Source organism: Aulonocara sp. 'chitande type north' Nkhata Bay, linkage group LG22, assembly GCF_057382095.1.
Source record: "Aulonocara sp. 'chitande type north' Nkhata Bay isolate Kocher_YH1m ecotype deep benthic linkage group LG22, A_spYH_male_GT1.1, whole genome shotgun sequence".
NCBI lineage: Eukaryota > Metazoa > Chordata > Actinopteri > Cichliformes > Cichlidae > Aulonocara > Aulonocara sp. 'chitande type north' Nkhata Bay.
Window position 1 is genome coordinate 19,637,377 of NC_141364.1, and position 25,360 is coordinate 19,662,736.

At 41.2% G+C, this 25,360-nt stretch overlaps 1 protein-coding gene across 1 annotated transcript; it reads right to left on the bottom strand.

Annotated features, from left to right (window-relative positions):
* Positions 1 to 1,393: 1,393 nt before the first annotated feature.
* tinagl1 (tubulointerstitial nephritis antigen-like 1) lies at positions 1,394 to 24,443 on the bottom strand. The gene is made up of 12 exons (XM_086280143.1): positions 24,099 to 24,443; positions 21,295 to 21,605; positions 19,487 to 19,553; positions 13,494 to 13,586; positions 13,287 to 13,401; positions 10,826 to 10,952; positions 10,480 to 10,630; positions 10,208 to 10,394; positions 9,245 to 9,290; positions 8,334 to 8,457; positions 5,554 to 5,599; positions 1,394 to 4,538 (listed from the first exon to the last, which is right to left on the bottom strand). The coding sequence occupies exons 2-12, from the start codon at positions 21,596 to 21,598 to the stop codon at positions 4,371 to 4,373; spliced, it is 1,428 nt and encodes a 475-aa protein (XP_086136269.1). The 5' UTR covers positions 21,599 to 21,605; positions 24,099 to 24,443; the 3' UTR covers positions 1,394 to 4,370.
* Positions 24,444 to 25,360: the final 917 nt, after the last annotated feature.

Sequence of the window (25,360 nt, forward strand, 5' to 3'; positions counted from 1 at the left end):
TTTTGTTTTTATTTTAAGGACTTAATACAGTCCTGCAATAAGACATTTTTATAGCAGCAGAGTGAAACAAAGTAACAGAGTAAAGGGTACTGACATATTTTTATTCATCTATCTGTACACACATTTAAGATTTAAGGTTAACATTAGTGTTTTGTTTTTGATTTGTAACCAGAATCAAGAGAGGTTTATTATCAAATGAAAAGGTTATTAACTGGCAACTACACACGGTGGAAACACAAAAATGCAGGGGAGGTCGCCCTTCTAAGAGGTCTGCTCATAAATGTTTGCTGCTGTCACTGAGAGCACCTGGAAGGTTTTAGGTTTCACTGACACAACCTGATGATTTATGTGACAACATCTCTAGTAAATCTGACTTTGCAGACGTGTTATTTTTCTCACATCAAACACGCCATCCTTGTGCTGTCAGTCTGTTGGGGGATTTTGAAGACTTTTTTTTGGTTTTGGCACAAAGAGGTATCAAGAACAAGGCAAGGGGGTCCAACAGGTAATCAGAATATTTGATTTTAAAAAAAAGCAGTGCAGAAAAGTGGCATGCAAAATAGTGAGCACATTTGTAAATTAATGTCTAGCCACATTACATGAAAAGTGATGCTACACAAGAGCTTGAAATGTCTATTTGTACTGAATCATCATTTTTTTAAGTGGTGAAAGAAGTATTCAGACCCTCCACTTAACTAAAAGTCATAATACTTAAAAAAATATATATATAGCATGAAGGTCAAGATCAAAATGTACTTTATATGTACCCAAAATGTATGTAGGTTTAATGCAAAATCTTATCCATTAGATTATTGGATCAGAAACATTGATTCATTAATGGTCATGTCTCTTTAATGATGGCAATTGTCTAACCAACAGTAAAACTTTATATTAACATGTGAAACAAATGTAGTATAAACAGACATTCCGGTTTTTATTGGGCCATTTGACAAAAAAGCTTTTTAGATAACAAAAAAACCAAAACATTAAAATACACAGTCATATATTATTCTGAATTTTTTTTTTTTAATGTTCTGTGGATTTTGGCTTCAAATTAAACAAGATGGAGCATATGAGCAAGAGCCAAACGTCTCTTTGCCCGGGTCGTCCACCGACTGATTAGTTATTGCCCTCGGAGATGGAAGAGTACGCTGACACAGCGCGACCTTATAAAAACTGTCCTCGTCCCACCCCGGCACATCGTGTGGAGATTCATCCTAAACACCCTGTGCCAGGTTCCTGCTATTGCTGCTCACTCATTACTTTCACCATCAGCTTATAGTCACGCGTGCACAGTAAGTATGAAACGAGACGTGTTTTTGATCGCTTCTCGGTCCCTGAATGCATCTATTTTTATTACACTGTGATATTTCAGGGGCAAGTTACATGGACATGGTTTTAGAAAGACTTTATTATGTAAGTGAACACTAATGTGGCATTTTACTTAGCAGACACAACACGAGACAAAGAAATAATGAAACATTTCACAGGCAAATAAAGAAGAAAAAACTATATAATTTAAACAACTTGTATAAATAAAAGTCTACACAGCAGTGAATATGAAATGGTTCATTTTACACTAAATACACATTTTCTGAGTGAAAGTCTGCTGCTCGTGTAATTGGAGAAAGCATTTTGGTTAAAAGTAGGATCAGTTTCTGTGGCACACATTTGGAGTTTGCAGTGAACCTTCTGCAACTGTAATTGGTCCCACATGAACCTTGATAATATATCAACAAAATCACAACGTTAACGTTTTGAACATCTTCATGTGATAAGAGGGTTTTTAATATTTTATGTTTTCTATATATTCAGTGTCATCTATTGCATTTTGGTTAAAGCTAACAACTAATCCAAAGAACCACTAAGTGAAAGTAATGCAGGAAAACGAGCATGACGACAGGTTTCTGGTCAACAGAAAAAGAAAAAAAAAAATCCAGCTTTGGTCAAATTCCACTGCTCTCTCTGCTTTTTTGTTTCTTTTTTTAAAATCAAGCCACTGATATGCACCTTTTCACACTGAGACCTGTTACTGACAGGTAGCGAGGACTACAACACACCTATATATAACAATTTAGCAGCTAGCGGCTTTTATTAAATCAATCCTTCCTCCCGTGTAAAGGATTTGTCCACAAGCAAAAATGTAGACTTGATTGATCCTTCTTTGTGTTAATGACATAATCACTTCCACCCCAGGACAAGAAGCCCAGTTTCATACTGTTTTTGGTGTATTTTTATTTACTGTCAACCTCCTGTGCAGCTCATGTCTCTTGATCCTTTCTGGAAAGCAACGATTCTTTGTGGGGGGATTGTTTTGTTGTTTTTTTACAATGAACGAGGAACACGCAATTGACTGCTAATCTCTACCCTCTCCACCACATTGCACATTGCTTGAGCATCCAGACATTTCTCTTTGCTTTTATATTCATCCGCCAGTTCACGCCTGAAGGAATCAACGGAAAGGCCTTAAAGATCACAAGACGTGACGATGTAAAAAATGAAAAATCCTTTTGAAATTGTTACTGAAGCAAACCAGGGTGTAATTTCAGGCATGCGGTAATAACACGCTGTGCTTTGCTTTTCAAGTGAGCCTATGATAACAATGAAACTGAAAAGAAAAACATATTTCAAATGGAGCTAGCTCAGTTTGATCTTACAGTTCCAGCAGAAAACAATAAAAAAAAAAAAAAAAAAAAAAAAAAGTCACAACAAATAATGAGAACATAAAGTCATACAGCTTTGAATCCGTGTTACAGTGTTACTCTGAAGTGGCTTCATATGTTTATTACCTATCAGATGCACGAAGCTAAACACAAACAGCGCAGCGCAGACTGGCCTTTAGCAGCATTATCGCACATCGCTCAAGCTACTCACCGTGTTCAGTTTCAAGAATGCAGAAGAAGAAAAGCAACAGAGTCATGAGGGGGTTAAGAGAATTTCTACATACAGTACATTGTAAAACAAGTAGTTAAAAAATGTAAATGTAACTGCCGCAAAAGAATAAAGACATCTTTAGCTCAAACTGTAACAGTGTACACAGAACAGAGTACATTAAGAACATTATACATACTTCCTATTTTCTTCTGCAGTGATCAACTCTGTTTTATTTTTGTGTCTGTTTTGTTTTTTTTTGTTTGTTTTTTTTAAGTAATACAATCTTTAAACTCTGCAGACATCAGTTTTTAATTTAGTAAAATATTAGGACTGGGGAAAGCAGCATGGCTTTTTAAATCTTAATAACTGTCACAGAGACTTAACCTAATTTTATCTCTGCCACACAAAAAAAAAAAAACCCCAAAAGACAAATTATCCACAAAGTTTGACTTAGTAGCTCAAAACTCAAAAACTTGCCATTTTGGTCACGCTTTTTAATAATGTTACACTATTCAGGATTAAGAAGGTATTAGAAAGTGCTTGATTCACCATTTATATAGTAAATATAATAGATATATATGATATGACCATTAGTATAATTATGCTTATTACCAGTGTCTGTGCATGGTGTTAACACATCTGTATTTATAAATGACATAATAAGGAGGAGTAAAAATATATAAATGATGAATTAAGCACTTGCTAGTAGCGTACTAAAGAGCCAGGATTGTGCCCGTTTCATTGATATTTCTTTAAAAGATTTCATAGTTTTAGGAGGAACTGTGACTTTCCTTGTAATCTTACACTTTTAAGTCACCTTGTGTTTCCAGTGTCAGATTCTACCTTTTTACTGGAATGTGTGAGAAACCCTACAGCCTCCAGCTACTAACTCTTTACAAGTGCCCTCTCTGAAAACAAGAGAACGGGTCAAGCTACACCTCTGTTTAGCTGACAGGTAAATATCAGTAAGGTCATCAGTGATATATTATTGAGTTACATGGTTTAGAAGGGTGTGTCTTGACATCTGGTATTTTAGCTCTCAGATTCCCTCTTTTCCAAGCCTGTCTGGTTAATACAGGTTTTGAGTTAGAAAAAAACCGAAGAATAAAAAGATCACATCCTTCGTCGCCAGACATGATATGACATGATCACCAGATATTATACTGGGGATTCTGGGATGTGTGGTCTTTGGAGCAGTAGGTACCTGAGTTGCCTGATTGCAAGGCAAAGTGAAAGAACTTTAGCTTAGTTTGTCTTAGTTTTTGGTGCCATGAATCTTGAGATACACAGTCGTTCTATTAAAAGGCTACAGAGGGTGGAGAACAAGGTTCTGTATCGATCCCCAGAATAAACTAAAGTGTAAAAAAAGAGGACTAGGGCTCACTTTATGGCCAGTAGAGGGGATGCGATGGCCTGCGACGCAGCTGCATAGAAAGACCAACTGTAGTTTGGACAATAATACAGGTTTTAATAGGGTTTTAAGATCTGCAGTGTCTTTAAATGTGCCTGCGGTGATGGTGGTGATGGTGGTTGTGCATGTCTTCCATTGAGATTCTGCCCCACGCGCCGATCACAAATGTTTCAATCTCACACTCGTTTTCCCCACGAGCGATCCGGAAGTAGCCGTTTTCACCCCAGTTCTTTCCCCAGGAGTTGGCAGCAATCTGGGGGAAATAAGATCACACTAACTGTAAAATACAATAAGACTTAAAGATGACAAGGTTTTATTTACTTTCCCCTACACCTCACCAATCAGGGGGGGAAAAAAACAGCTTTTTACAACAGACTTTTTATTTTAATATCGAATAATCACTTATAGTAATTAAGATACTGTTTTTAAAATTTAATCATATTGAAAAGAAGCTTTAACTGTTTAATCGTTAAAACATATTGCCTGTGCTACAGCAGCAGGGTTTTTCAGTCAATCTTTTTAAAAGGGACCTATTACACTTTTCCTTATTTTCTGCTGCTCAGTTTGAAACTCATTTTCTACTCTTGTGTCGAGCTGACATCAGCCTGAAACAGACATCCTTATATGATCATTTCAAGCTGGGATGAGGACTTGCAAACACTATAAGAACTCAATTTGTGGAAGCCACGAGAGGGGCAGCCAATCAGAAAACAGCGGCCTTTTAGAGTGGGAGGATAGAGAGTAGATTTAAAAGTAGTCATTTTTATTTTAAGTCCATCCATCCATCCATCCATTCGCTTCCGCTTGTCCTTTTCAGGGTCGCGGGGGGCGCTGGAGCCTATCCCAGCTGTCATAGGGCGAGAGGCGGGGTACACCCTGGACAGGTCGCCAGTCTGTCGCAGGGCCAACACACAGGGACAGACAACCATTCGCACTCACATTCATTCGCACATTCACACCTAGTGACAATTTGGATTATCCAATTAACCTATCCCCACAAGCTGCATGTCTTTGGACAGTGGGAGGAAGCCGGAGTACCCGGAGGGAACCCACGCAAGCACGGGGAGAACATGCAAACTCCACACAGAAAGACCCCGGCCTGATGTTGGAATTGAACTCAGGACCTTCTTGCTGTGCGGCAACAGTGCTAACCACCGTGCCACCGTGCTGCCCTATTTTAAGTCTAAAAAACAAAAATAAGGAACTGGAAATAAGCATAATAGGCCACCTTGAACTACTGGTAAAGAAGGTGTAAAGTGAAAACTTACCCAATATTTTCTTGATGTTCCATCAACATTTCTCTCTTCTCCCCACCTAGTGCACAGATCAGAGATGATAGTGAATTAAAGCGCATAAAAATTAAAGTATAGCTACGTCTTATTAGAGCTGTAAAAATAATTTAAGACATGTAATGCATTACTTTGCCTCAGATGTGCTCAGTGAAAAGCAGATATGCAGGGTTCAAATGTTTAAAAAAAAAAAAAAAAAAAAACAACTTTCCCCTTGTTAACAACATCCTGAGTATTTATAGCTGGACATCATTTTGTTGCACTTTTGCATTCCAATACAAAGAAACACGGAGTTCCCCTCTTCATCGGGCGTAGGTCACAGGGAAGAGGAACAGCACCTCAGCTTCGTCAGAGCACCAACACTGCAAAAAACGAGCAGCCCACAGGGACACTGAACTTTATCTTTACCTTCTCTGCTGGCTGTGGCTTTGTTCTCAGGAAACCCTGGCAAAGGTCCATAAATTCCCACCATGCCATACACTTTGGTCTTAGCATAGCTGCTGCCAACCCCTGCAGTTTCTGCTCGTCATGATCAAAACAGACCTAAAGCCAATTCCCATCCTGTTTTTCCACACCCGGCCTTTCATTTCCAAAGAGACTCCCGGTCCGCAATCGGTTGTTATCTTTTATAAAGTAAAGGAATGCTGGGAAATACACTGGACGGCCTCAGGCCCTGCCAACTCAGTAGCCTGCCACCAAAACACTGGCAAACTGTGCCAGGCTTCATTCAGCGAGTGACTTTATTAGGCCACTACTCTCCCAAGTGGATTATAACGTCACATTGACCAGGAGCAGACACATTAAAAGCAGCTGTGTAAATACAACATCCCAGCCAGCGTCTAAAGTAGACCCTGGCTGGTGTTTGTGAGCATTGTTCACACCTGTATACAAGTGTGTGACCCCGTGTTTACTTGTGTGCATATTTATTGGTATAGAGACAGGCAGACAGAATCGGACCACTGCTGATCTCTTATCGGTCTTCCAATCAACTCACTTGCTCACTTGGGGACAATGATGGACATGCCCCTGTGCCCATGTACCCCCGCCCTTGCCCAGCGCCCCTCATCCCAGCTCTGACCTCTCCTCTCGGGCACTGATCCCCCTCTCTCTGTCCAGTGCAGTCAGGATCAGCACCCCAGACAATGCTCTTTCCGCCACAGTGGACCTCAATGCTATCTCCACAAACTTTCCCAGGCCCTGGGCTTAAATGAATACACAGCTATGGGATTTAGCCTATGTAAACATACTGAAGCCTGTGGCTGGCAGGTTTGGAGCTCAAAACAGTGCCTTTCACAGCCTCCATCCATCTCTAAACCTGCACCGCAGCTAAAGCCTCCATCCAGCCAAACCACATCCAAAGCAGTCAGAAATCACAGTAGTTGTAGAAGGAGGCTGCATCTTCATCCTCACCATCATCTCACACTGTGCATACCTCCACAGTTTACTGACAATGAAGCTGCAGAGAAGTAATTACACTCCAGAGGGTGTGGTTCTAACACGAGCGTGATAAGCAAACACGAATGCACTTGAAGAAAACTGAGAAAACTGTATAGGATTTAAATAAGCCAAGTACAGGTTGGAGGATGAGAAGTGTTTGGGGTTTTTTTGTTTGTTTGTTTGCTTTTTATCCTACATGTGCTTATGCATGAAAGAAAAACTACAGACAGTGAAAGCTTCGAATAAAGAGATTTGTGTTTTATCCTTATCAGATAAAAGCAGAGAAGTTGCTTCTGTCATAATGCAGGACTTGCATGTTTGCTGTTTTTTGACACTCAGGTAAATGTTTACCTACAGTATGACACAAACCCACACGTCATTGGATGAATTAGCCGGTAATTGGGGTTTTATTATCTCACATAAAAACTGGAGGAGCCGGGGATCGATCAGACAACGTTCCAATTACTACCCATCTCTGACAGTCAAATGTTACCAAATACCAATTACTCAGAACCACTGTCACAGTTTAAAAATGTAAACTGAGCCAAATATATCAGTGACATATGTCAAAGGGAGCTGGATGAACTACAGCCTGTAAAATATTTAAAAGCAAAGAGCGGTTTATTCATCTTAAAGGTCAGAATATTTTAAAAAAAACAAAAAAAACAAACAAACCATAAAACAGTATCAGTCTGTCTGGAGTCTAAAATGATAAGAGGAATATTTTGGCTTAAATGTTAAGAGGAGTAAAAGAAAGGAAGTGGGACAGTCTGACGGCCAGATGAAGAGTGATGATGGAGACATCACAGAGCCAGAGAAACGCACGGCAGTGGGTGTGGGCAGGCAATCCAGGTGCGTCAGCCGTCTACCTGCCTGCATATTTGCGGTTGTTAAAGTGACTAGATGGGGGGGCAGGGGGGACTGTCTGGGGCAGATGAAGGAGTGGAGCCAAGGTGTGTCTCCGAGAGCAATAGTCTGGAAGGGAGGGAACGCTTATTCACAAGCAGACAGCTGGCTGTGTGCAAACACACGTGCAAGTGGAGCTTTGAATCAAACCCAGTACCAACAAGGACTCAATTAAAACCCTGATTCATCCTTATTAAACAACTTCTGAAGAGATAGGGCCACTGCTAAGCATGTAGCAACAGTTAAACCAGACACACTCGGGTTAAAGAAAATTAAAACCTGGTGAGTTTATTTTAAGCCCAATCAGGTCTGTATATGCATGTCTCCGAGCCACGTTGTGACAAAGCATGTTGGTTCACTAAATGGGGGCAAAAATATGAACTGTTTTGGATTGTCTCGGTATTCTGGTAACTTACCCGGTGATCCTGACTGAGTGTGTGCCATGTTTACGGTATTGCGGTGGTTTAGTGAAACTGGCATCTGTGTGTTTGTAGATCCCAGTCTTATAGACAAAGAAGTCCTCGTGGACCTCCATAATAGCTGCAAGAACAAACAAGCACGGAAAATTAGAAGGTGGAAATAACCTGCATGAGTACACGCGCACGCACACACACACTTTGATTAGCCATTTCCCAAAACTATTAAGCAATTTCACCAAACAAATTCTGATTTCCCCCCTGAGTCACACACCCAAACATCAGAGCAGGTTTGTGTGCGTGTGTCAGTGTAAGCTGCACATCTAAGCTATGTGTGACTTTGTTTTTCCAGCAGCTGTTTATGGATAGAAGAAGTTTTTAAAGCTGTATCAGCACTAGATGCAGTGTTCCCTGGTTGAGAATATAATGCAAACTTTCACTCTTATTAGAATCTCTTCAGCAGACACACACACAAAGGACCACACACACTCATGCAGCTCTCCACGACTTTCTCAAAACTCTTCCTCCCTGGACTGTTGAACAATAAGTTGGCACACGCTCCCATACACACATGCACACATCCTTCGACATGTGACTCTTTTATTCAAGTGTACTTGAAGGCATTCCAGATGGGCTCCAGGCAGCTAGCCGCGCTAATATAGCAAAGTTAGATCAACCCTAGCAAGCCGCGGAGGCCGCTCATTTCTGACAGGGTGACTGGGGTCAGAGTTAAAACTCTGGTTAAAACCCATTCAGATGAAAAGGTTAAATATGACATCAGTCTAGGTCAGATACTTCAAGCTGTGTGTGTTTTAATTCGTGAAAAGTCACACCCACGTGGGAGCAATGTTGACAATAAAATACAAGCATATTTAAGGAAGACATACACACACAGAAAGGCATTGCGTTACCTTGCACGGGGCCATTATCCATAATCTCCTTCATAATCTCCTTTTCCTAAGTGAGACGATAGAGAGAACGATTTATAGGCAAAGGAGAGTGAGACAGACAGAATGATCGTTACATGTCAGTGAAACGGAGAGGATGAAAACAACCCCCTGGAAGTTAAAAGCCAGATAACAAGATTGAGTTCAGCAGGGCCCCTTGGTCTTAATGCCTGGCTTATTGACTTCACAGGCTATCAAGAGACAGGAACAACAGGCTGTAATGATTTTGAGAAGCATTAGCCGTCACTTAGCCCTGACGGATAGCTTCTGGTGAAACCACATGTTGGCTGCTGCTCAGCGGTTGTCTGATTTGCAGAAGATCCATGCAGCAGCGTGGAGACACCGCTTCGGGAGGCAGTTTGTGCAAATGTTACATGATACTAGTGCATGGATTGCAGAGAGGGCGGAGATAATGTCTCCATGAAGTCATTTAGATTCATCCACCCATATTAGCAACCAAAATAGAGATATTTTACGGTTTTTATTGTTCGATTGAAGGATGAGGGCTTATGTAACTCACTTCTGTCTCTGAGCAGAAAGTAGAAACACTAATATGAGGAGGAAATCTCATTTCGGATTAACCCGCTGGTCCTGAAATGATAGCAGACAATGAGTGTTGTCTTTAAATTGGTGTAATTCACTCACTGCGGTGTTTCTCAAAGACAGCCTTTCTAAGTCATCGTACTAGAATAGTTTATAATTTAGTTTTATACACAAAGCTAACTCCTCAGTCCTGAATCCTACCTCCTGAGATATGGAAAACAAGTGGGTAAAAAACAAAACAAAAAAAAAAAAGCACATCCCACTGCCCTTCTACAATCTCAGACTCATTCCCAGGTGAGCCAGGCACACCATGGCTGATCAGTGTAGTTTTGTGAGCGAGAGTGGACGTTTTTGTGTACACTTGTGCAGCTTTCTTTCACTTGCATTGGATGAGAGCCTGTAGGGCGGCGTGGACTGGTAGATGTCGTTGTGGTAGTTTTGCGTGTTGGGACATCGCTGCGTGGCTTGCCTCTTCCCCCGTCCAACCGAGCGGCTCTGCATCATGCAGCGACCCACCTCTGCCGGCGTTTGCTGCGGAGGTTGATATGGGTAACAGTCTTCTGTCACAACTCTGTCGGGAGGGATGGGAAGATGTAAGTCACCCATCATTCATTCACGAGCAGTAATAACTTTGTCTGAGATGAAGGGGGGCTTACCCCCTACGCCGAAGATACCACCAGGCTCCATCTATGCGTCCTCCGGCACAGCCTCCCTGGTTGCGTGTGTCACAGGAAATAAGATTTTGGGGAGACAGCCGAGGAGTCATGTGGCCCATAGACTGGATGGAGATTCTGTCTGATGCCACAGCTGGTGGCAACAAAGCAAACGCATAAACACGTAACTAAAATTTCATGGTGGAAGCTTCACTTCAAGAAGAAACTTGAGAACTAAAGAACTTCTATTTCCTAGAGTTCATGCACGTTTGCATGTGACACATTTTAAGGATATTTCCCTACAGTTCCCCCATTAGCCCTACAGATGTCATTTTCCCTAACACAGCACCTGCTGTTGAGAAGGCCCAGGAAGCAGCGCAGTTGCCCTGATCCAGCGGTTCATGAATCTTCCCCGGCCACTTCTCTGCTGAATTGAAGTAGGGCGGCAGATTGTCGGTCTGAGGATCCATGTTCATCTGCAAGAGGGAAAGAAGTTTGTTCGTTCTTGCTTCAACTCCATCTTTTGCAGCAACCCACGAAGAAAACATTTATAGTTCTCAGTAAAAACAGTCATTATTACCAACTGACAGTCCAAGATGTGTGACATGAATTTATAGGGAAAAGAAAGGAAACGGTATTTAAAAACAGGCTAACATTTACGTGCAGCAGCACGGGTTGCTTGAATGTGGTGTCAGGTAGTGTAGTGCAACTGTTTGGCCACAGCAGAACACAAACTGAAGGGTGCAATTAAAATACTTGTGGGCAGCTTCGTAATACAAGCTTGGATCATGGGCAGATTACATAAGTCTACTAATCAAAGGCCACATTTAAAAAAAAGAAAAAAAAAAAAAAAGAGGATTTCTTTACAACCATTTGAACCAGAATCCATTTCTAACGTTGCAGAATAGACAGGACCCTCTGAAGCCACTCCTCTTTGTGAAACAACAAGTCTCTTTGGTTATATTAGGGTTTCATCATGATGGTAAACTTCTGTTATAGAGTGTAACTGTCTCCCTGATAGAGCGCTTTCACTCAGACGTGCTCCATCATTTAATCGCCAGCTATTGTCGGATACTCTATTCATATCTCCTGGTATTATGTGATGAACATACACTACAGATAGCTTCATCTCTCTCTCTCTGACAAAGACTCTGGCTGCCCGCGGTGCATTCCACTGCTTAATAGTGAAGCATTCAGAGCACAGACGGCCACCTGATACATCACTAAGGAATGTGCTGCTGCTCAGAGATTTGGAGCTCTGGCAGGTCAAAGTGCAAAAAAAGCACCTGATCCAAAAGGCATCTAAAATGTTGCATTAAGTGCATTTGACACGAGTCTGCAGAAACAACAGGAAAGGGGAGAGACTGAGAGTTTTGTGAATGGGCTGTGATCTGATTTGTGGCACAGGCAGGGACACGCTGACGGCGGAAGGAGTAGGGGGTGTTACAAAATTTCGAGGTGGAATGAATGCACGCAGGGCAAAGTGGGGATGCGCAGACCCAAGAGGAAGTCTTGTCTTTATTCTCAAAGCCGCCACCATCCTTTCCGTCTTCTCTATGTGATGTTTTGGTTGCGTCTTATGTAATCTTTCTGGGGTAAAAATGTAAACAAAGACAGAGCAGGCTGAGGTCTCCAAACAGAGAGGCCGTTACATACCAGCAGGCCACCATAATTAAGTGAAGCAGGTTTTGATCAGTGCTCACTTGTTTGTAATAGGTTTCAAGCGTGCAAGAGCTTGTAAAAAAAGAAAAGTTGAAAAGTAAAGATATGAGTAACTTTTTCTTTTTATTCTCACCTGTCTGTAAAACTTCCTGCTTCCACCCACATCTCTCCTCTTTATGTCATACACTCACACAAGTGGGAAACAGTTTGTGACTAATTCAGCATATGTTCCTATCGTGACTACAGAATAGAAACAATAGTTCTTTAAATTCAGCGTTGATCAAATTTCATATACTCTGATTTTAAAAACTATTTCTATGTAATATTTCAAATGTCTGTATTTAAATACAAAAATAAGCAAAAGCAGATGTATACAATACCAATGATTTCTGTTGAATATTATTTCCCATGAATGTAAATCTCTATGTTACTTTTTTCCTGCTATTCATGAGTGAAGAAAGACATGATGGTCCAGCCAACCGGTAATCCAACGAGTCACTGCTCAGGGAACCTGAGTATGCACGCCAACCACTTGGTTATCAAATCACTCCATCGTACAATTCTGAAAATATCTAAAGACATCATTTTGGTTTTCTCTCCATAGTTGTAGTATTAGTGGAAACAGGAGATGAATGATATGTTATCCGTATGTTATGCCTTTTGTCGTTTTTAAGTGGAAACAGAGTTTAAGAAGTTACACCTAGTGGCGACCAGTACAGTTATATTCTTACACTTCCTGTATGGATATATCAAGGGCACCTAAGTGAATTTAATTTAATTTTATGTAAAACTCAGCCAACAGCTCAATGTGTTTTATATTGCAAAGTAAAGATCCTACAATATTAGAAAGAAATCCTAGCAATCACACAACCTTCTATGAGCAAGCATCTGGTGAAAGTGGGAAGGAAAAACTCCCTTTTAACAGGAAGAAACCTCTGGCAGAACCAGGAAATCTGCTGCAACTAATTGGAGGAGAGAGGAAAAAGAAGAAAGGGCAGAGAGAGGCAGGACAAGAGCCAGACTACAGGTGAGAGATTTAAATAAGGAGTCCAATCAGTGAAGTTTTGTATCTAAGCCTTTAGAAAGTTCACCCATATATTTATTTTCTAACGATGATTTGATGATTCAATGAACGAAGAGTCCTGTACCTGAATCTCATTCATGTTCATGACTGTTCTTGATGGTCTTTGTGTGCCCAGTCGGTAGCGGATGCCTTCGTTTAAAGTCATGCCATACAACTCACTGTGGTTAGCTGCCCTCCACCTAAAAACAATATGAAAGAGGCAGAAATCATATGTGTTTTTAACTACAAACAGAGTATTGTAAGTACGTGTCTATATTTATTTGTTTCTTACCCATAGTTTCCTCTGTTGACAGCTTGGATAATGTCCGGCTCAATGAGACAGGCGTTCTGCTCACACTCCCAACGTCCAGAAGTCCCACATGTGCTACAGGAGAGAGAGAAAAAAGTTAGTAGGGGACATTCAAAGAAACTACAAGTGCCTGAAAAAATGTGTATTTTTATGCTACAGTCACTAAAGTCTATTAAACAAAGGCAAGTGAGCAGAGGCTGAGTGGATTTCCCAAATAAGACATAAATTGAAAGAAGAATGTTAGCAGCCGGAAAAGGCTGGAGAAATTATGGAGTGGGATGGTTAAAAATAAAAAGCTTAGATTATTCAGCCTTTTAAGGCTGCAGAATGCAGATCCGTTTTTATTCGGCAAAACGGAAAATAAGTGAGCAGGATATTAACGATGACACACAGATGTTTACTTTGGAGATGCTCAGAAACAGAGGATTTACTTTCTGATGACTCACTGCCGAGAAGAGTGCCTTTGTGTGTTTGTGTGTGTGGTAATACAACATCAGAATGGAAAGGCTTTAAAAAAAACAAAAAAAAACAAACACACATATATATACACAAGCAGTCCCCATCGCTATCACGCGTATTATAGTTGACAATTTGCAATGCACAGGTAGCCCTCCTGTATGTGTGCTCCCCTCCACCCCAATCATACCTCAGTCAGCAGTATTTCTCACTGGGTTATCGCTTCAATCACTTGCCTCAAAGCTGAGATAACACTAAACAGATCCACTCTGCATTATCTTTTTACTTGTACATCCAGTATGCACCAGTGGGTGTTTTAGTTATTTCTAATATATTTTCATGCACATGACATGTTTCAGATTATTATTTTAAACAGAAAACCCCCGCACAAATCCTGCATAAATGAAACGGAGAAAACAACTTCACATTTCCCTATGAAACATAGAAAAGCACAAAAAAGAAACGCATTCTCAAATGTATTGCAGATTTTCAATGATAAATGTATTATTGCTACTTATTAATATTAAACACACTTTATATGTCTTAGAACCATTGCCTGTTTTGTGCAAACCTTGTTTTATACATGCTATAAATAGCTCTGTGTAGCATACAACACATTGAGCTTACTCGTTTTTTTGTTCTTGTGACAAACTCAGTTTTAAAAATACATCAAATGTGCTAAAACTATAAACTGCCTGTGCAATTTTAAACAGACGGATCCACACATGAGTAGACGGTAAAATCTAGATACTTAATTTAAACCTAGGTGACATATACATTAAAACAAAACCAGGAACATAAAGCTAAAGCAGCTAAAGTTCAACTGCTAGTCTGGCAGGGAACAGCGGAAGCGTATGAGACAGACAGGTAATTAGGTGATAAGACACAGTGAAACAAGACAGAGGGATGTAAGTAAAGCCAACAGAAGTGAAACAATGTGATCTTAAAGTCAAATTGAAACAGAAAGAAGAATGAGTTTGTGTATAAAGTGACTATATTTTTGTTTTTAACAGTCACATGATCAGCAGCAGTGTTGAGGATGTGAGCCAAACAATAACAGGGGTGTTTCTCAGATAATTATGTAGCTAGCATGAATTGTGCATGAAATGTTTTACTACCCAGGACCATCACTAAACAAATGCGATGTGTGTGACTGAAGAGGAATTTGACCTCTTCAGTCACACAGAAACCCATGGACGGTATTCCCCTCTCAAATGGCTCACTTTCCTGCTGGGACACATGTGCCACGTTCATGTTACATTAAAAGGTTACACCAGTGTGTTTCTGCTCAGCATCCTACAGGGACCATCTGATGGCTTTTGATTGGTTCAAAGCAACTGTGACCTTTCACCTCTTCCACCCTCCAGCAGGAATACAGGCATGCAGCAGCACAGTGCCAGTAGGTCTGCGATAAACACACAGGGATAGGCTTGATTTATGGCGATTGAGGGACAGAGTGGGACTGAATATAAAATATAAGGGATGTGAGGACATATTTAACATTCCCCGTCACAGTCCCAATTTAAGATCTACTCGCCTGAGAGAGCATGGATAACAGCTAGACAACACAAGGTGTAGTATCTCACCATATCTGGCCATTGATGCTTCCAGATCAGTCGGAGCAGAGCCATGTTTGTGTGTGTGTGTGTCTGAAGATACGGCGCATCTACAATATCTGAGCAAATAAATAAACTTAGAAAGTCTATGCTGGCATTGGCTGTTGTCCCATCTGACATAACGAGCCAACAGACGAAAGCAGCTGCCAAATCAAATTAGAGATCAACTGTTCCTTCAGACTGCTACCCCAGAGACCATCTTTGAAAGGAGAAGTCGCCGAGGTTCAGATCTTTCGGGACAGATAACATGTTATCGGGATGGCAGCAGATCTGTAAATAACCAAATTAGCTAGAAATCCCATTAACAAGACAAAAAGCTGACACATACTGTATTACACGTTAACACTCACAACAGTAAATATAAGCGTAGGCTGAATACACGACACTTAGTCTGTTCTAAAAACCAATCTGCGGATGATTAATTTTGTGCTGCACAGACAGATGACGTTTATACTGATTGTGGTGCTGATGTCAAAGTGCATTAAGTGCAGCTGTTAAACCAGTTAGTCATTAGAACAGTTTCCCTTTCCTGTTCAAATCAGTAAAGAAACATAGGCGGTACAGATAAGAGAGTGCAGGGGTGCTGCTAATGAGAGCCTCGGGAGGGGGAAAAGGGCGAGAGCCGATTTCTGAAAGAGCTGGGAGGACACGCATTTGGGAAATTAATAAGTGGAGGGAGTGGGAGTAGGAGAAGCATGTCCGCGTGTATCCGTCCGAGCCTAAGTTGTGGCGCAAATTTTCAAACTCCTGTGTGTATTGGTTTGATAAGCACATGTGAGAGCACGTGATACCGAGACTCTCTTGTTTTCAGAGCGAACGGGGGAGTTAGCACATTATTGTTGGTTTTTAGGAACTGGAACACCAGAGGCTATTTTTAAACAACCTCCACAAGTCTTTCCTCAAGATAAAAATAGGACCCCCGCCTTTTATCAACTTCCATCAACTGTATTCCTTTCTTAATTGCTCCCGTGATAAGACTGAGTGACACACACACACACACACACACACACACACACACACACACACACACACACACACACACACACACACACACTTACTTTAAAGAGCAACAATTGACACAGACGTGAGAAACCAGCGTGGAGGACAGATGCGGAATTCAATTTCCGCTGCTCCTGCTTTCACTCACTTAACCTCCCTCCAGACTCTTGGGAACTACTACACAGCTCCTTGACTGCAGCTTATGTCATGCAGAAAAATGGCAGCCGTCGCACACGGGCTCTGTTCCCCTCAGGGTGCTGAAAATCACTGAGACAGAGATACTTTCCTGTCACTTAGAGTTAATCCACAATGCTCTTTGTAGAAGCTCTTGACTTCATGTCACGGTAGTAAAGTGAATTAGAAACACACTGAATTGGAAAAATAATGCAGGACTGCCAAGGAGATTTACTCAAGGAGTCAATTACAGAGAGCTGTATTACAGTGTACAGACTTATTATAATGTATTCAAGCAGAGTGGTTTTCTATCTCTATTGAAGTAGACTCAAACTCAACTGGAAAACTGTTTCAGTTCAGATTCAGTCTATCAAGTCACGTAGAAAGGCAAATGCAAACCTCTCTTCTTCCCTAGGGAGAAAAATAATTCGCATAAGGGCTGTCTAAGCTTACCACTAGGCTATCCTATAATTTATAATAACAGAAAAGCCTTTGGAGGACAGGCAGTAGAAAGTTTGAGAACAAGGATCTACACCTCAAAAACATGACATAAAGCAATGATTTTGAGTAAAATGCAACTCAAATATATAAAATCAAAGGTGTATTTATTCAAATAATTAATCATTAAGGGAAAAAATGCTTGGTATACACTCAGCTACAGCAATCGAGTTAATTATCTTTTGTGCTCACGTACAAAATTACATGGGAAATTTACATGTTATCAAATTATTTAAAGTCAGCATTTTGGGGCATAAATACATTTCTGAGTGTGTAACAGAGTGCTTAGCAGGTGTGGTTTGTAGACTATATACAAAAGATGAACACCATGAAATCCTTTGGTTTGACTGAGAGGTGTCAATAGACCAAGTAGCCTAAAAATACCCTGCTTTTTCTACTATTTTCCACCAGATGGGACCAAAATTTACAAAATAAACTGCTTTTGGTATCAAGTAACACTTTAAGCGAGGGATTGAGAGTAAAATCTGAAGTTGAACAACAAGACAGACATCTCTACAACTGGGCTTCTATCCGGTTGTTCAGTCTGACGTCACTAGCCGTGTCTGGGTCTAAACTCCGCTGCAGGTCCATATATCAAACGATCACTATGGCATTACTGAGAGTTGAAAAACTGTCTAAAGTCTTTCATCTTTAATAAAATGATCAGCGTTCTGCTCTACCAGGTGTAACAATTGAGTTTAACATCCAGGCATCCATGAAAACGGAATTTATGACATTTAACGGAGTTAGAAGTTAGCAGGGAGTTAGCTCGCTAGCTTCTATCTAAATACAATATAGCATGTCCTGACTGCGGGGTTTTGGAAACAAATTAAAACGTACAGCTCTGTTATCACTTCCAGCATAAATGAAGACAGAAAACTAAACAGCAGTGACGCTTGTAGGGTTACTGAAGTTGGGCTAGCTGGTATATAATGATGTGCTACGTGACCGCTAGCGACACAGCTATGTTAGCATAATATAAACAAGCTAACTTTTTTCCACTGGATAAAAGTTAACGTGAGTGTTCTCGGTGGTCAGAAACAAATGTAATCACATGGCAGGATGCTGTAAAAGGACCAAACTTCAGCCAGGAGAACAACTGAGATAATCCATCCACAATACGAGGTTAGTCATTCATATACTGTTGCATGGGCTGGGCTGTAGTTACATCCTAAGGTTTTAAAAACTGAGCTTAAATAAATGATTAGTGGTAATAAAAGCCGAGGGAGGTCAACAGGGATCACTGACTGTTTTAGGAGCTTTTTGAGATCAAATAGAAGAAAATACATAACATTAAACATGTTAACAACACAAAAGCCATATTAAACGCAGACTACTTTAGACCCGGAAGTAGGATTCGTCGCGTCATCACTGAACAACCGGATTTGCAGCCAGAGCAGTCACCCCCTGCTGGCCATTAGACAGAATGCAGCATTAAAACACAGATTCACATTTCAGCCCCAGAGGCTACAGCCATCTTTTATATACAGTTTATGATGGAGGTGTGATGGAGAATCACCAGAAGTTATTACAAGGAATCCTAAAGTGGAAATGATCTCTAAACAAAATATCATAATGAGCTGAGATATTTTATTTTTCAGGCCTAAAGTCATTTCTCCTATTTGGACAAACTAACACGGCTTATCTGTCATCTTATCTTATCTATACCTGCACATTTCTTACAGGCATTTAAAAAACTCAACAAAATTATGCACGCAGAGCTGGGCAGAAGGAGGCAGACAGAGTTTCAGGTGCAGGTGACTAAAGCTCATATGTGAGTAAGGATCATGTGATCAGCGAAAGATTTTCACTCAAAACAAGGATATAAAAATGAATAATGAACATTACTCCACAAAGCCACCAGCATAGTTAGAAACACATGCTGTGCAAAGGCACATTTTGCAACCTACAGCTTCATTTTAAACTGTGCAAATCCCCACAGCTTTTAGGAATACCAAGCGCTGTACGTCAGAGAGGGAGTCAGAGAAACTTGATGGTAAAAACAGATTTTTCAGCTTTTGTAAAGCCAAATCCATAAAAAAAAATTCCCCTCCAAATTATAAAAAAATATTACATGCATATTTATATAATGCTTAGTGTTTACACAGGTAAAAAAAACAAACTGGGAACCTGAAAATGTTCGAACTTAAAGATACTTCAGGGGGAAATTAAAGGGAAAACCCTTGATTTAAAAGGCAGAAAGAATGCATGGAAAAGGCGGGGTGTACATACCATAAATTGCAATTTTCTTTGTATGTTTGCCCCGTCAAGAACGTGTTTCCATTTCTTTCACAGGTGCCTGAGAAAAGACAAAGAGTGGCAATTTAATATACGCAGGTTTGATGTGGCTAAACAATAAAGATCCTATCGCTAATCTCAACAAAAGCTACGCACAGTCTCAATCACTGAGACACAAATGAGACACATGCTGTACACGGAGGCTTAAAAGCACACATACACACTTGATATTAATAACACAGTAACCACATTCCTTCACTTGCAACCACAGTAAAAGTTAACAGCAACTAGTCTTAGTATTAACACACAGAATATGTGAGGTCTAAGGAGCTCTAAGCCAGTAATCCTGTGTAGGAATGTGGCGTTAGCTTCTTTCCTGCCTTCCCAGGCTTCCCGGGCTCTCGTCATGCTTTAACCAGCTTACGCCCCACTGCACCAACTCTACTGAGATAGCATGGAAAGCCCCCACTTCCATCTATAATTAAACATCAAAAATTTTACAAAATTTGTGAGTTGCACACCCTGCGCTGTCACGACCCCAAAAGTGGCCCATCTTACTCGACTGTTAAAACGTTGGTGTTTTGGTGACAAGCTTACGTAAAGTGGAAGATGCTGTCAGAGGGGACTCCATGTGGAATTTAAGGCATAATCTGGCTGAGAATTTACAGTGTGAGCAGGTTTTCCCGGCCTCTGGTGTGAGGCCCCGTGCTGACAGTGTGATCTATGACTGATGCTCTCACAGCTGTCTCGCCCGGTCTATCGTAATTCAAATTACTGCAGAGCTTCGGCAAGTGGCAAGTTACACATTAATACAGAAGGAATGTGTGCAGACTGAACATATGCAATGGTTACCGTGACATTTTTTGTATAGCATTCCTTCAGCGCAGACCGAGTGAAAAAACAGTAGCAGTTAAGAGGAAAGACCTATCATAACAAGCTGTCTTTCAGTGGCTTCCCTCCGCTGACTGTGTGATCAAACATGCTTGCGTGCACATGCTTGTACGTCAGACCTCCTGAGTGCCAAACCTTATCGAGCACGGCCCACATACCTGCATCGACCTCTCTAACTTTGTAGTCCTGTACCCATTGTCTGGCCGCATACCCCACATTCTTTCTCCTGACCTCCATTCATCCCTCTACACACCCCTCCTCCCACCGTCTCGGTTAATAAGAAGCCTACTGTTCCCTACGCTGCTCTCAGGTAGCCCTTTGCCTTTGCTGGCACATTTCACACTTCGGCAGAGAGGATGGTGCTAGAACTGTGAGGGAGTCCAAATGTAGTCAACCAACCAGTAACACAGGTGAACGAACAGGAGTTTAATCTGCAATACAATCAGATGCTATATGTAGATGATTTAAGGGACAGGGAACATACAGATAATCATTATGTATGCTGAAATATAGTTTGACTTTCTATTATTATTATTATTATTATTATTATTAAATCCATTATATTAATACTGTCGTTTACCCTGTAACTCTGTGATTAATCACACAGAAGAAATCAAAGAGACATTAGAAAGATCAAAGGTTTCTGTCCAAGTAAGAAACATTGGTATGATCACTTCATATAAATGCAGTAACAAGCTGAAGCTTTTAAAAGCAGGTATGCAATTCTAATCCATTTTCAGCATATTAGGGGCGTCACGCTGCTTTCCATCGTGGCCCAGCGTGGAGCTTGTCAGTGGGGTTTCCTGCAGCTCTCTGACAGAGTTTAACTAACAAAGACATGCCCACACGCTCACACACATGGCTGCAACACTTTCTGATGCCCCCCAAAACACATTTGTACCTTCACATACCAATGAAAGGCGGCTGCACGCCAAGACAGTGACCCCAGAAGTCGGGGCAGCAGTCGGACACCGTGCGGTTGCAGAACAGGTCACAGTAGCAGATCGTGTCCAGGTACGGCACGGTGCACAGGTCGTCCCTGCCAGGACAGCAGCCTCCTCGTCTCTGGCAGTAGGAGCCGAATGGGTCTCTGATGCCGCCAACATGAAGTGGACTGGCAAGCTCCCTCTTGGTCCTTCTGGAAAGGATTCTGTCTGCAGTGCCTTCTCCCACCACCAGGAGTAGCACGGTCACAGTCAACAGGATGAGCTTCATGATAAACCTGCGACAGGGAGGCGACAGAAATTAAACATTTAAGAGTTGTGGATAAAGCCAGTGTTATCCAAGGCATACCTCTGTATGATGCTCAAGAAGACACACTTAAAATGCTCCACTCTGCAGGGGGAAGAGCAGCAGAGTGTAGCAGAGGAATTGGGCATTACTGCTGCCAACTTCTGAGCAGTTCATATAAACAATGAGACACACACACACACACACACACACACACACACACACACACACACACACACACACACACACACACACACACACACACACACACACACACACACACACACACACACACACACACACACACACACACACACACACACACACCAGATAAGTTTAAACAGACTTGGCAGCACATGGTTTAAATAGAAACCCATGTGATCCTTGGAGATTGTCTATTTATTTCCTCAACTTTCCTTTTAAACCGCCAAGACTAACAGCAGCTAAATATGAAAATACACACAGCGTGATGGAGAACATCGTCTCAGTGGCAAAAGTTATGTTATCAAATATGTTGAACGGTGCATGATGGGCAGGTTCTCTGACATGTCTATATGCACATGTAATATCCTCAATGCCCACGTTTAGTTTGTTTGTCCCTGCTCAAGGTCTCGGGATTATTAAAGGTCAAACAATCCCACGCATTGTTTTTTTGTTTGTGTTGGTCTCAGGTCACTGGATAGGGGAGTCTCTGCAGGGTCGGACCAAGAGGAGGGCTCGCCCCCGCTGCTTACATAAACAGCATCATTAATTATCCAATCAGATCTCTCGGCACAATGGACCCTGTGCACATAAAGCACAGCTCTGGAAAAGGCCTTTGCTCTGCTGTTTTCTGCATGACTGTGCCTTTACTTGGTGCACACACACACACACACACACACACACACACACACACACACACACACACACACACACACACACACACACACACACACACACACACACACACACAGGATGGGCAGGTCTTGTCCTTTACACAAGTGTTTTGTTGTGTCAGACTTTGAGCAGCAGTGCAATAAAACACCAGCCAGTGTGCTCATCATGCTGGTGATGTCTTTAGGTCAATCTAAAGCTAAAAAAACCCACTTCTGCAGAGATCATAATGCAGTTGTCTTCAGAGGCTCTTCTTTATCATCTGTAGCTTCTTTTCACATATTAGATTAGATTGTTAAGCGATAAGAAAGTATTTTGCTCAATTGCTTACTTAAATGAGACAGTATTTATAGATTTAGTCCATATTACTGTGTAAAATATCCTGTTAACACCCAATATTTCAATCATACGATCCTGAGAAAAAGATCTTAAAGCTTTCAGTAATGTCACAGATGGCATATGGTCCATCAGGGCTCCAGACAGCTGTAGCCAAGCTACTGATCCTCCACTTCAGCTACAGGACAGATGAACCCTCAGTAAGGGTTACCCGCTCACTTTCTAACACACACACTATAGCGCATGGACACATAACACAGTGGCAGATGAGACATGCGGAGTCAGTGTCAGCAGCTTCAGGACCACAGTTATGAACAGTGAGTTCATAAATCTGAGCAGTATTTCATTGCACGGCAGCACTTTTTTTTTTTTTTTTTTTAAATGGGAACATTATAAACCACAAATACATTAATGCATCAACGTACTTTTCATTTTTATGCTTCACTGCTAATGAACAAGAAATTAAAACCTATCATCCAGTGATTTGTGGTTAAAGTAACTCATACAACCTTTTCAGTAGCGAAGCAAAAGAACATCCAAGGCTAGAAATATTTTTTAAGAAAAAACCCACACAAAAAAACCCCACAACAACAACAAAAACATAAAAACAAGGGCCAAATCTTGAACTGTAATTAAGGTGAACCAAACTTTTAGCTGCTTACACACGTGACTTGATCACTTTCCTTCCCAAGACTGAACTTTGACACATTGTTGCAACACCCAGCAGATAATTCATTCTTCAGTGCGTCTCTATAAAAGCCCTCTCAGCACCATTTTTCCTGTGTTACACAGTCCTGACTATTCTCTCAAACTAAAAAACATTAAGCTCGATTTTTAAGGGGGAGTGGGTTGGATCATGTATAACACCTTACAGGTGTCCAGTGAGGACTGCACCTCAGCAGGTGAGTGAAGAGATTACTGGTGTCTGGAGCGGCCACTCCACCTGAACCCAACAACCCTCCATTAAAAAAAAAAAGACAAAACAGCCTTCCGTTGATATTAATGTAGCTCTAATGTGCCCAACACACCCTTAAGATACATATGTCGTAACAGCAAAGGCTTGACTAACCAATGCTCTACAATACATCTAAATAATTATACAGAGAAAGACTAAAAACATGGAAGGTGATGACAATCCTCTGAAAGAGAGCTTAAAAGTTTCCTCTTCTTCTGTTTAAAGTAACTTGATAATAGTGTAAGCCAGACTATGACGCTCAGGCTGCACCTGCCTGAGAGCTGCTGCTGAAAAGTGCAGAGAAACAGAAACTGCTGTTACCTTGAGTTTAGAGAGAAATCCTGGTTTTGTAATCCAGTAAGAAACAGCTTATTTACTGCTGGTGTGCTGCTCAGGAAGTCCCTCACAGGTAGAGAGAGTTTAGGTAAAAGGTCAGGCTCCTTTTCTCTGTTCCAAACTCTCTCACAGGATCTGCTCTGTCAGTCTCGGTCTTCTCTATATACAGGCAACAAGCAAGCGTAACCACTCCCCCCTCCAGCCTCTGGCTTGTCCCCTGCTTCACTGCCTCTCCCTCAGCAGCTCACATTCACGCACGCCTTTCCCTGTGACTTCCACAGGTTGACTATCTCTGCGTGCTTTTCCTCTTCTTATCAGACTGGAGCCTGTATAGTGAACTGGCTCTCTGTTCACGTCACTGCTTCTCTCATATTTTCTTCCCACTGTCGCTATCAGTAGCCATGACTTCCCCCTTCTTTATCTGCGACTTTTCCCCAATCCCCACACAGGGCCAAATCCACTTGAGGTGGACGCCATTGCACGCCCCCTAGCGGCCGCAGGTTGAGTAGCTCCACCTATCAGCCACGAAATTATGGAGGAGCCAGAGAGAAACCTCCCATCTTCTAGAAAGTTACAGAGGAGTCTCTGGAGATGCGGTTTTGGTACGCATTGTCGGAATGTGAGAAATATTGCGGATGTTTTTTTGTAAGATGATGAATCTGTTTGTATCATCAGCCTCTTGTTGTGTAACATCTCCCCCTTTCCAAACAAAATCATTTCAGTGAAGGAATTTGATTTATTAAACAAATGAAGTTCATGTCTACACAAAGTTTGACTTTATTTTCTTAAATCTTAATATTGTGTGGTTTCCTGAGCAGTGAACACAAACAGGACACATTACACAGCTGCAGTGAGCGAATGACAGAGAATATCAGCTGTCAAATGTTTAACCCTCTTCTATATTTGGTAACCAGTGTGCTGAAAGTCCGCTTTCCTTAAGTTTATGAAAGTACATAAATGACATAAATGCTTCTGCAGAAGAAGACTGAATAAGGTTTTACTGAAGTGTTGCTGTGGCCCAGAAAGACCCAGCTGACCACTTTTGGGCTGATCAATAAGCTAAAAGCTGAATCAATAACTGTGACACCACATGGTGTTGGACAGGGTGGGTGAGGCTTCCCCAGAAAATGAAAGAAAACACTGAACACACAAAGGCTATGCTTTGCTTTGCATACATTTATTATTGAATATTTAGAAAAACAAATGAAAACATTGCTTTATTACTTAAAAATATTCATAAAACATAC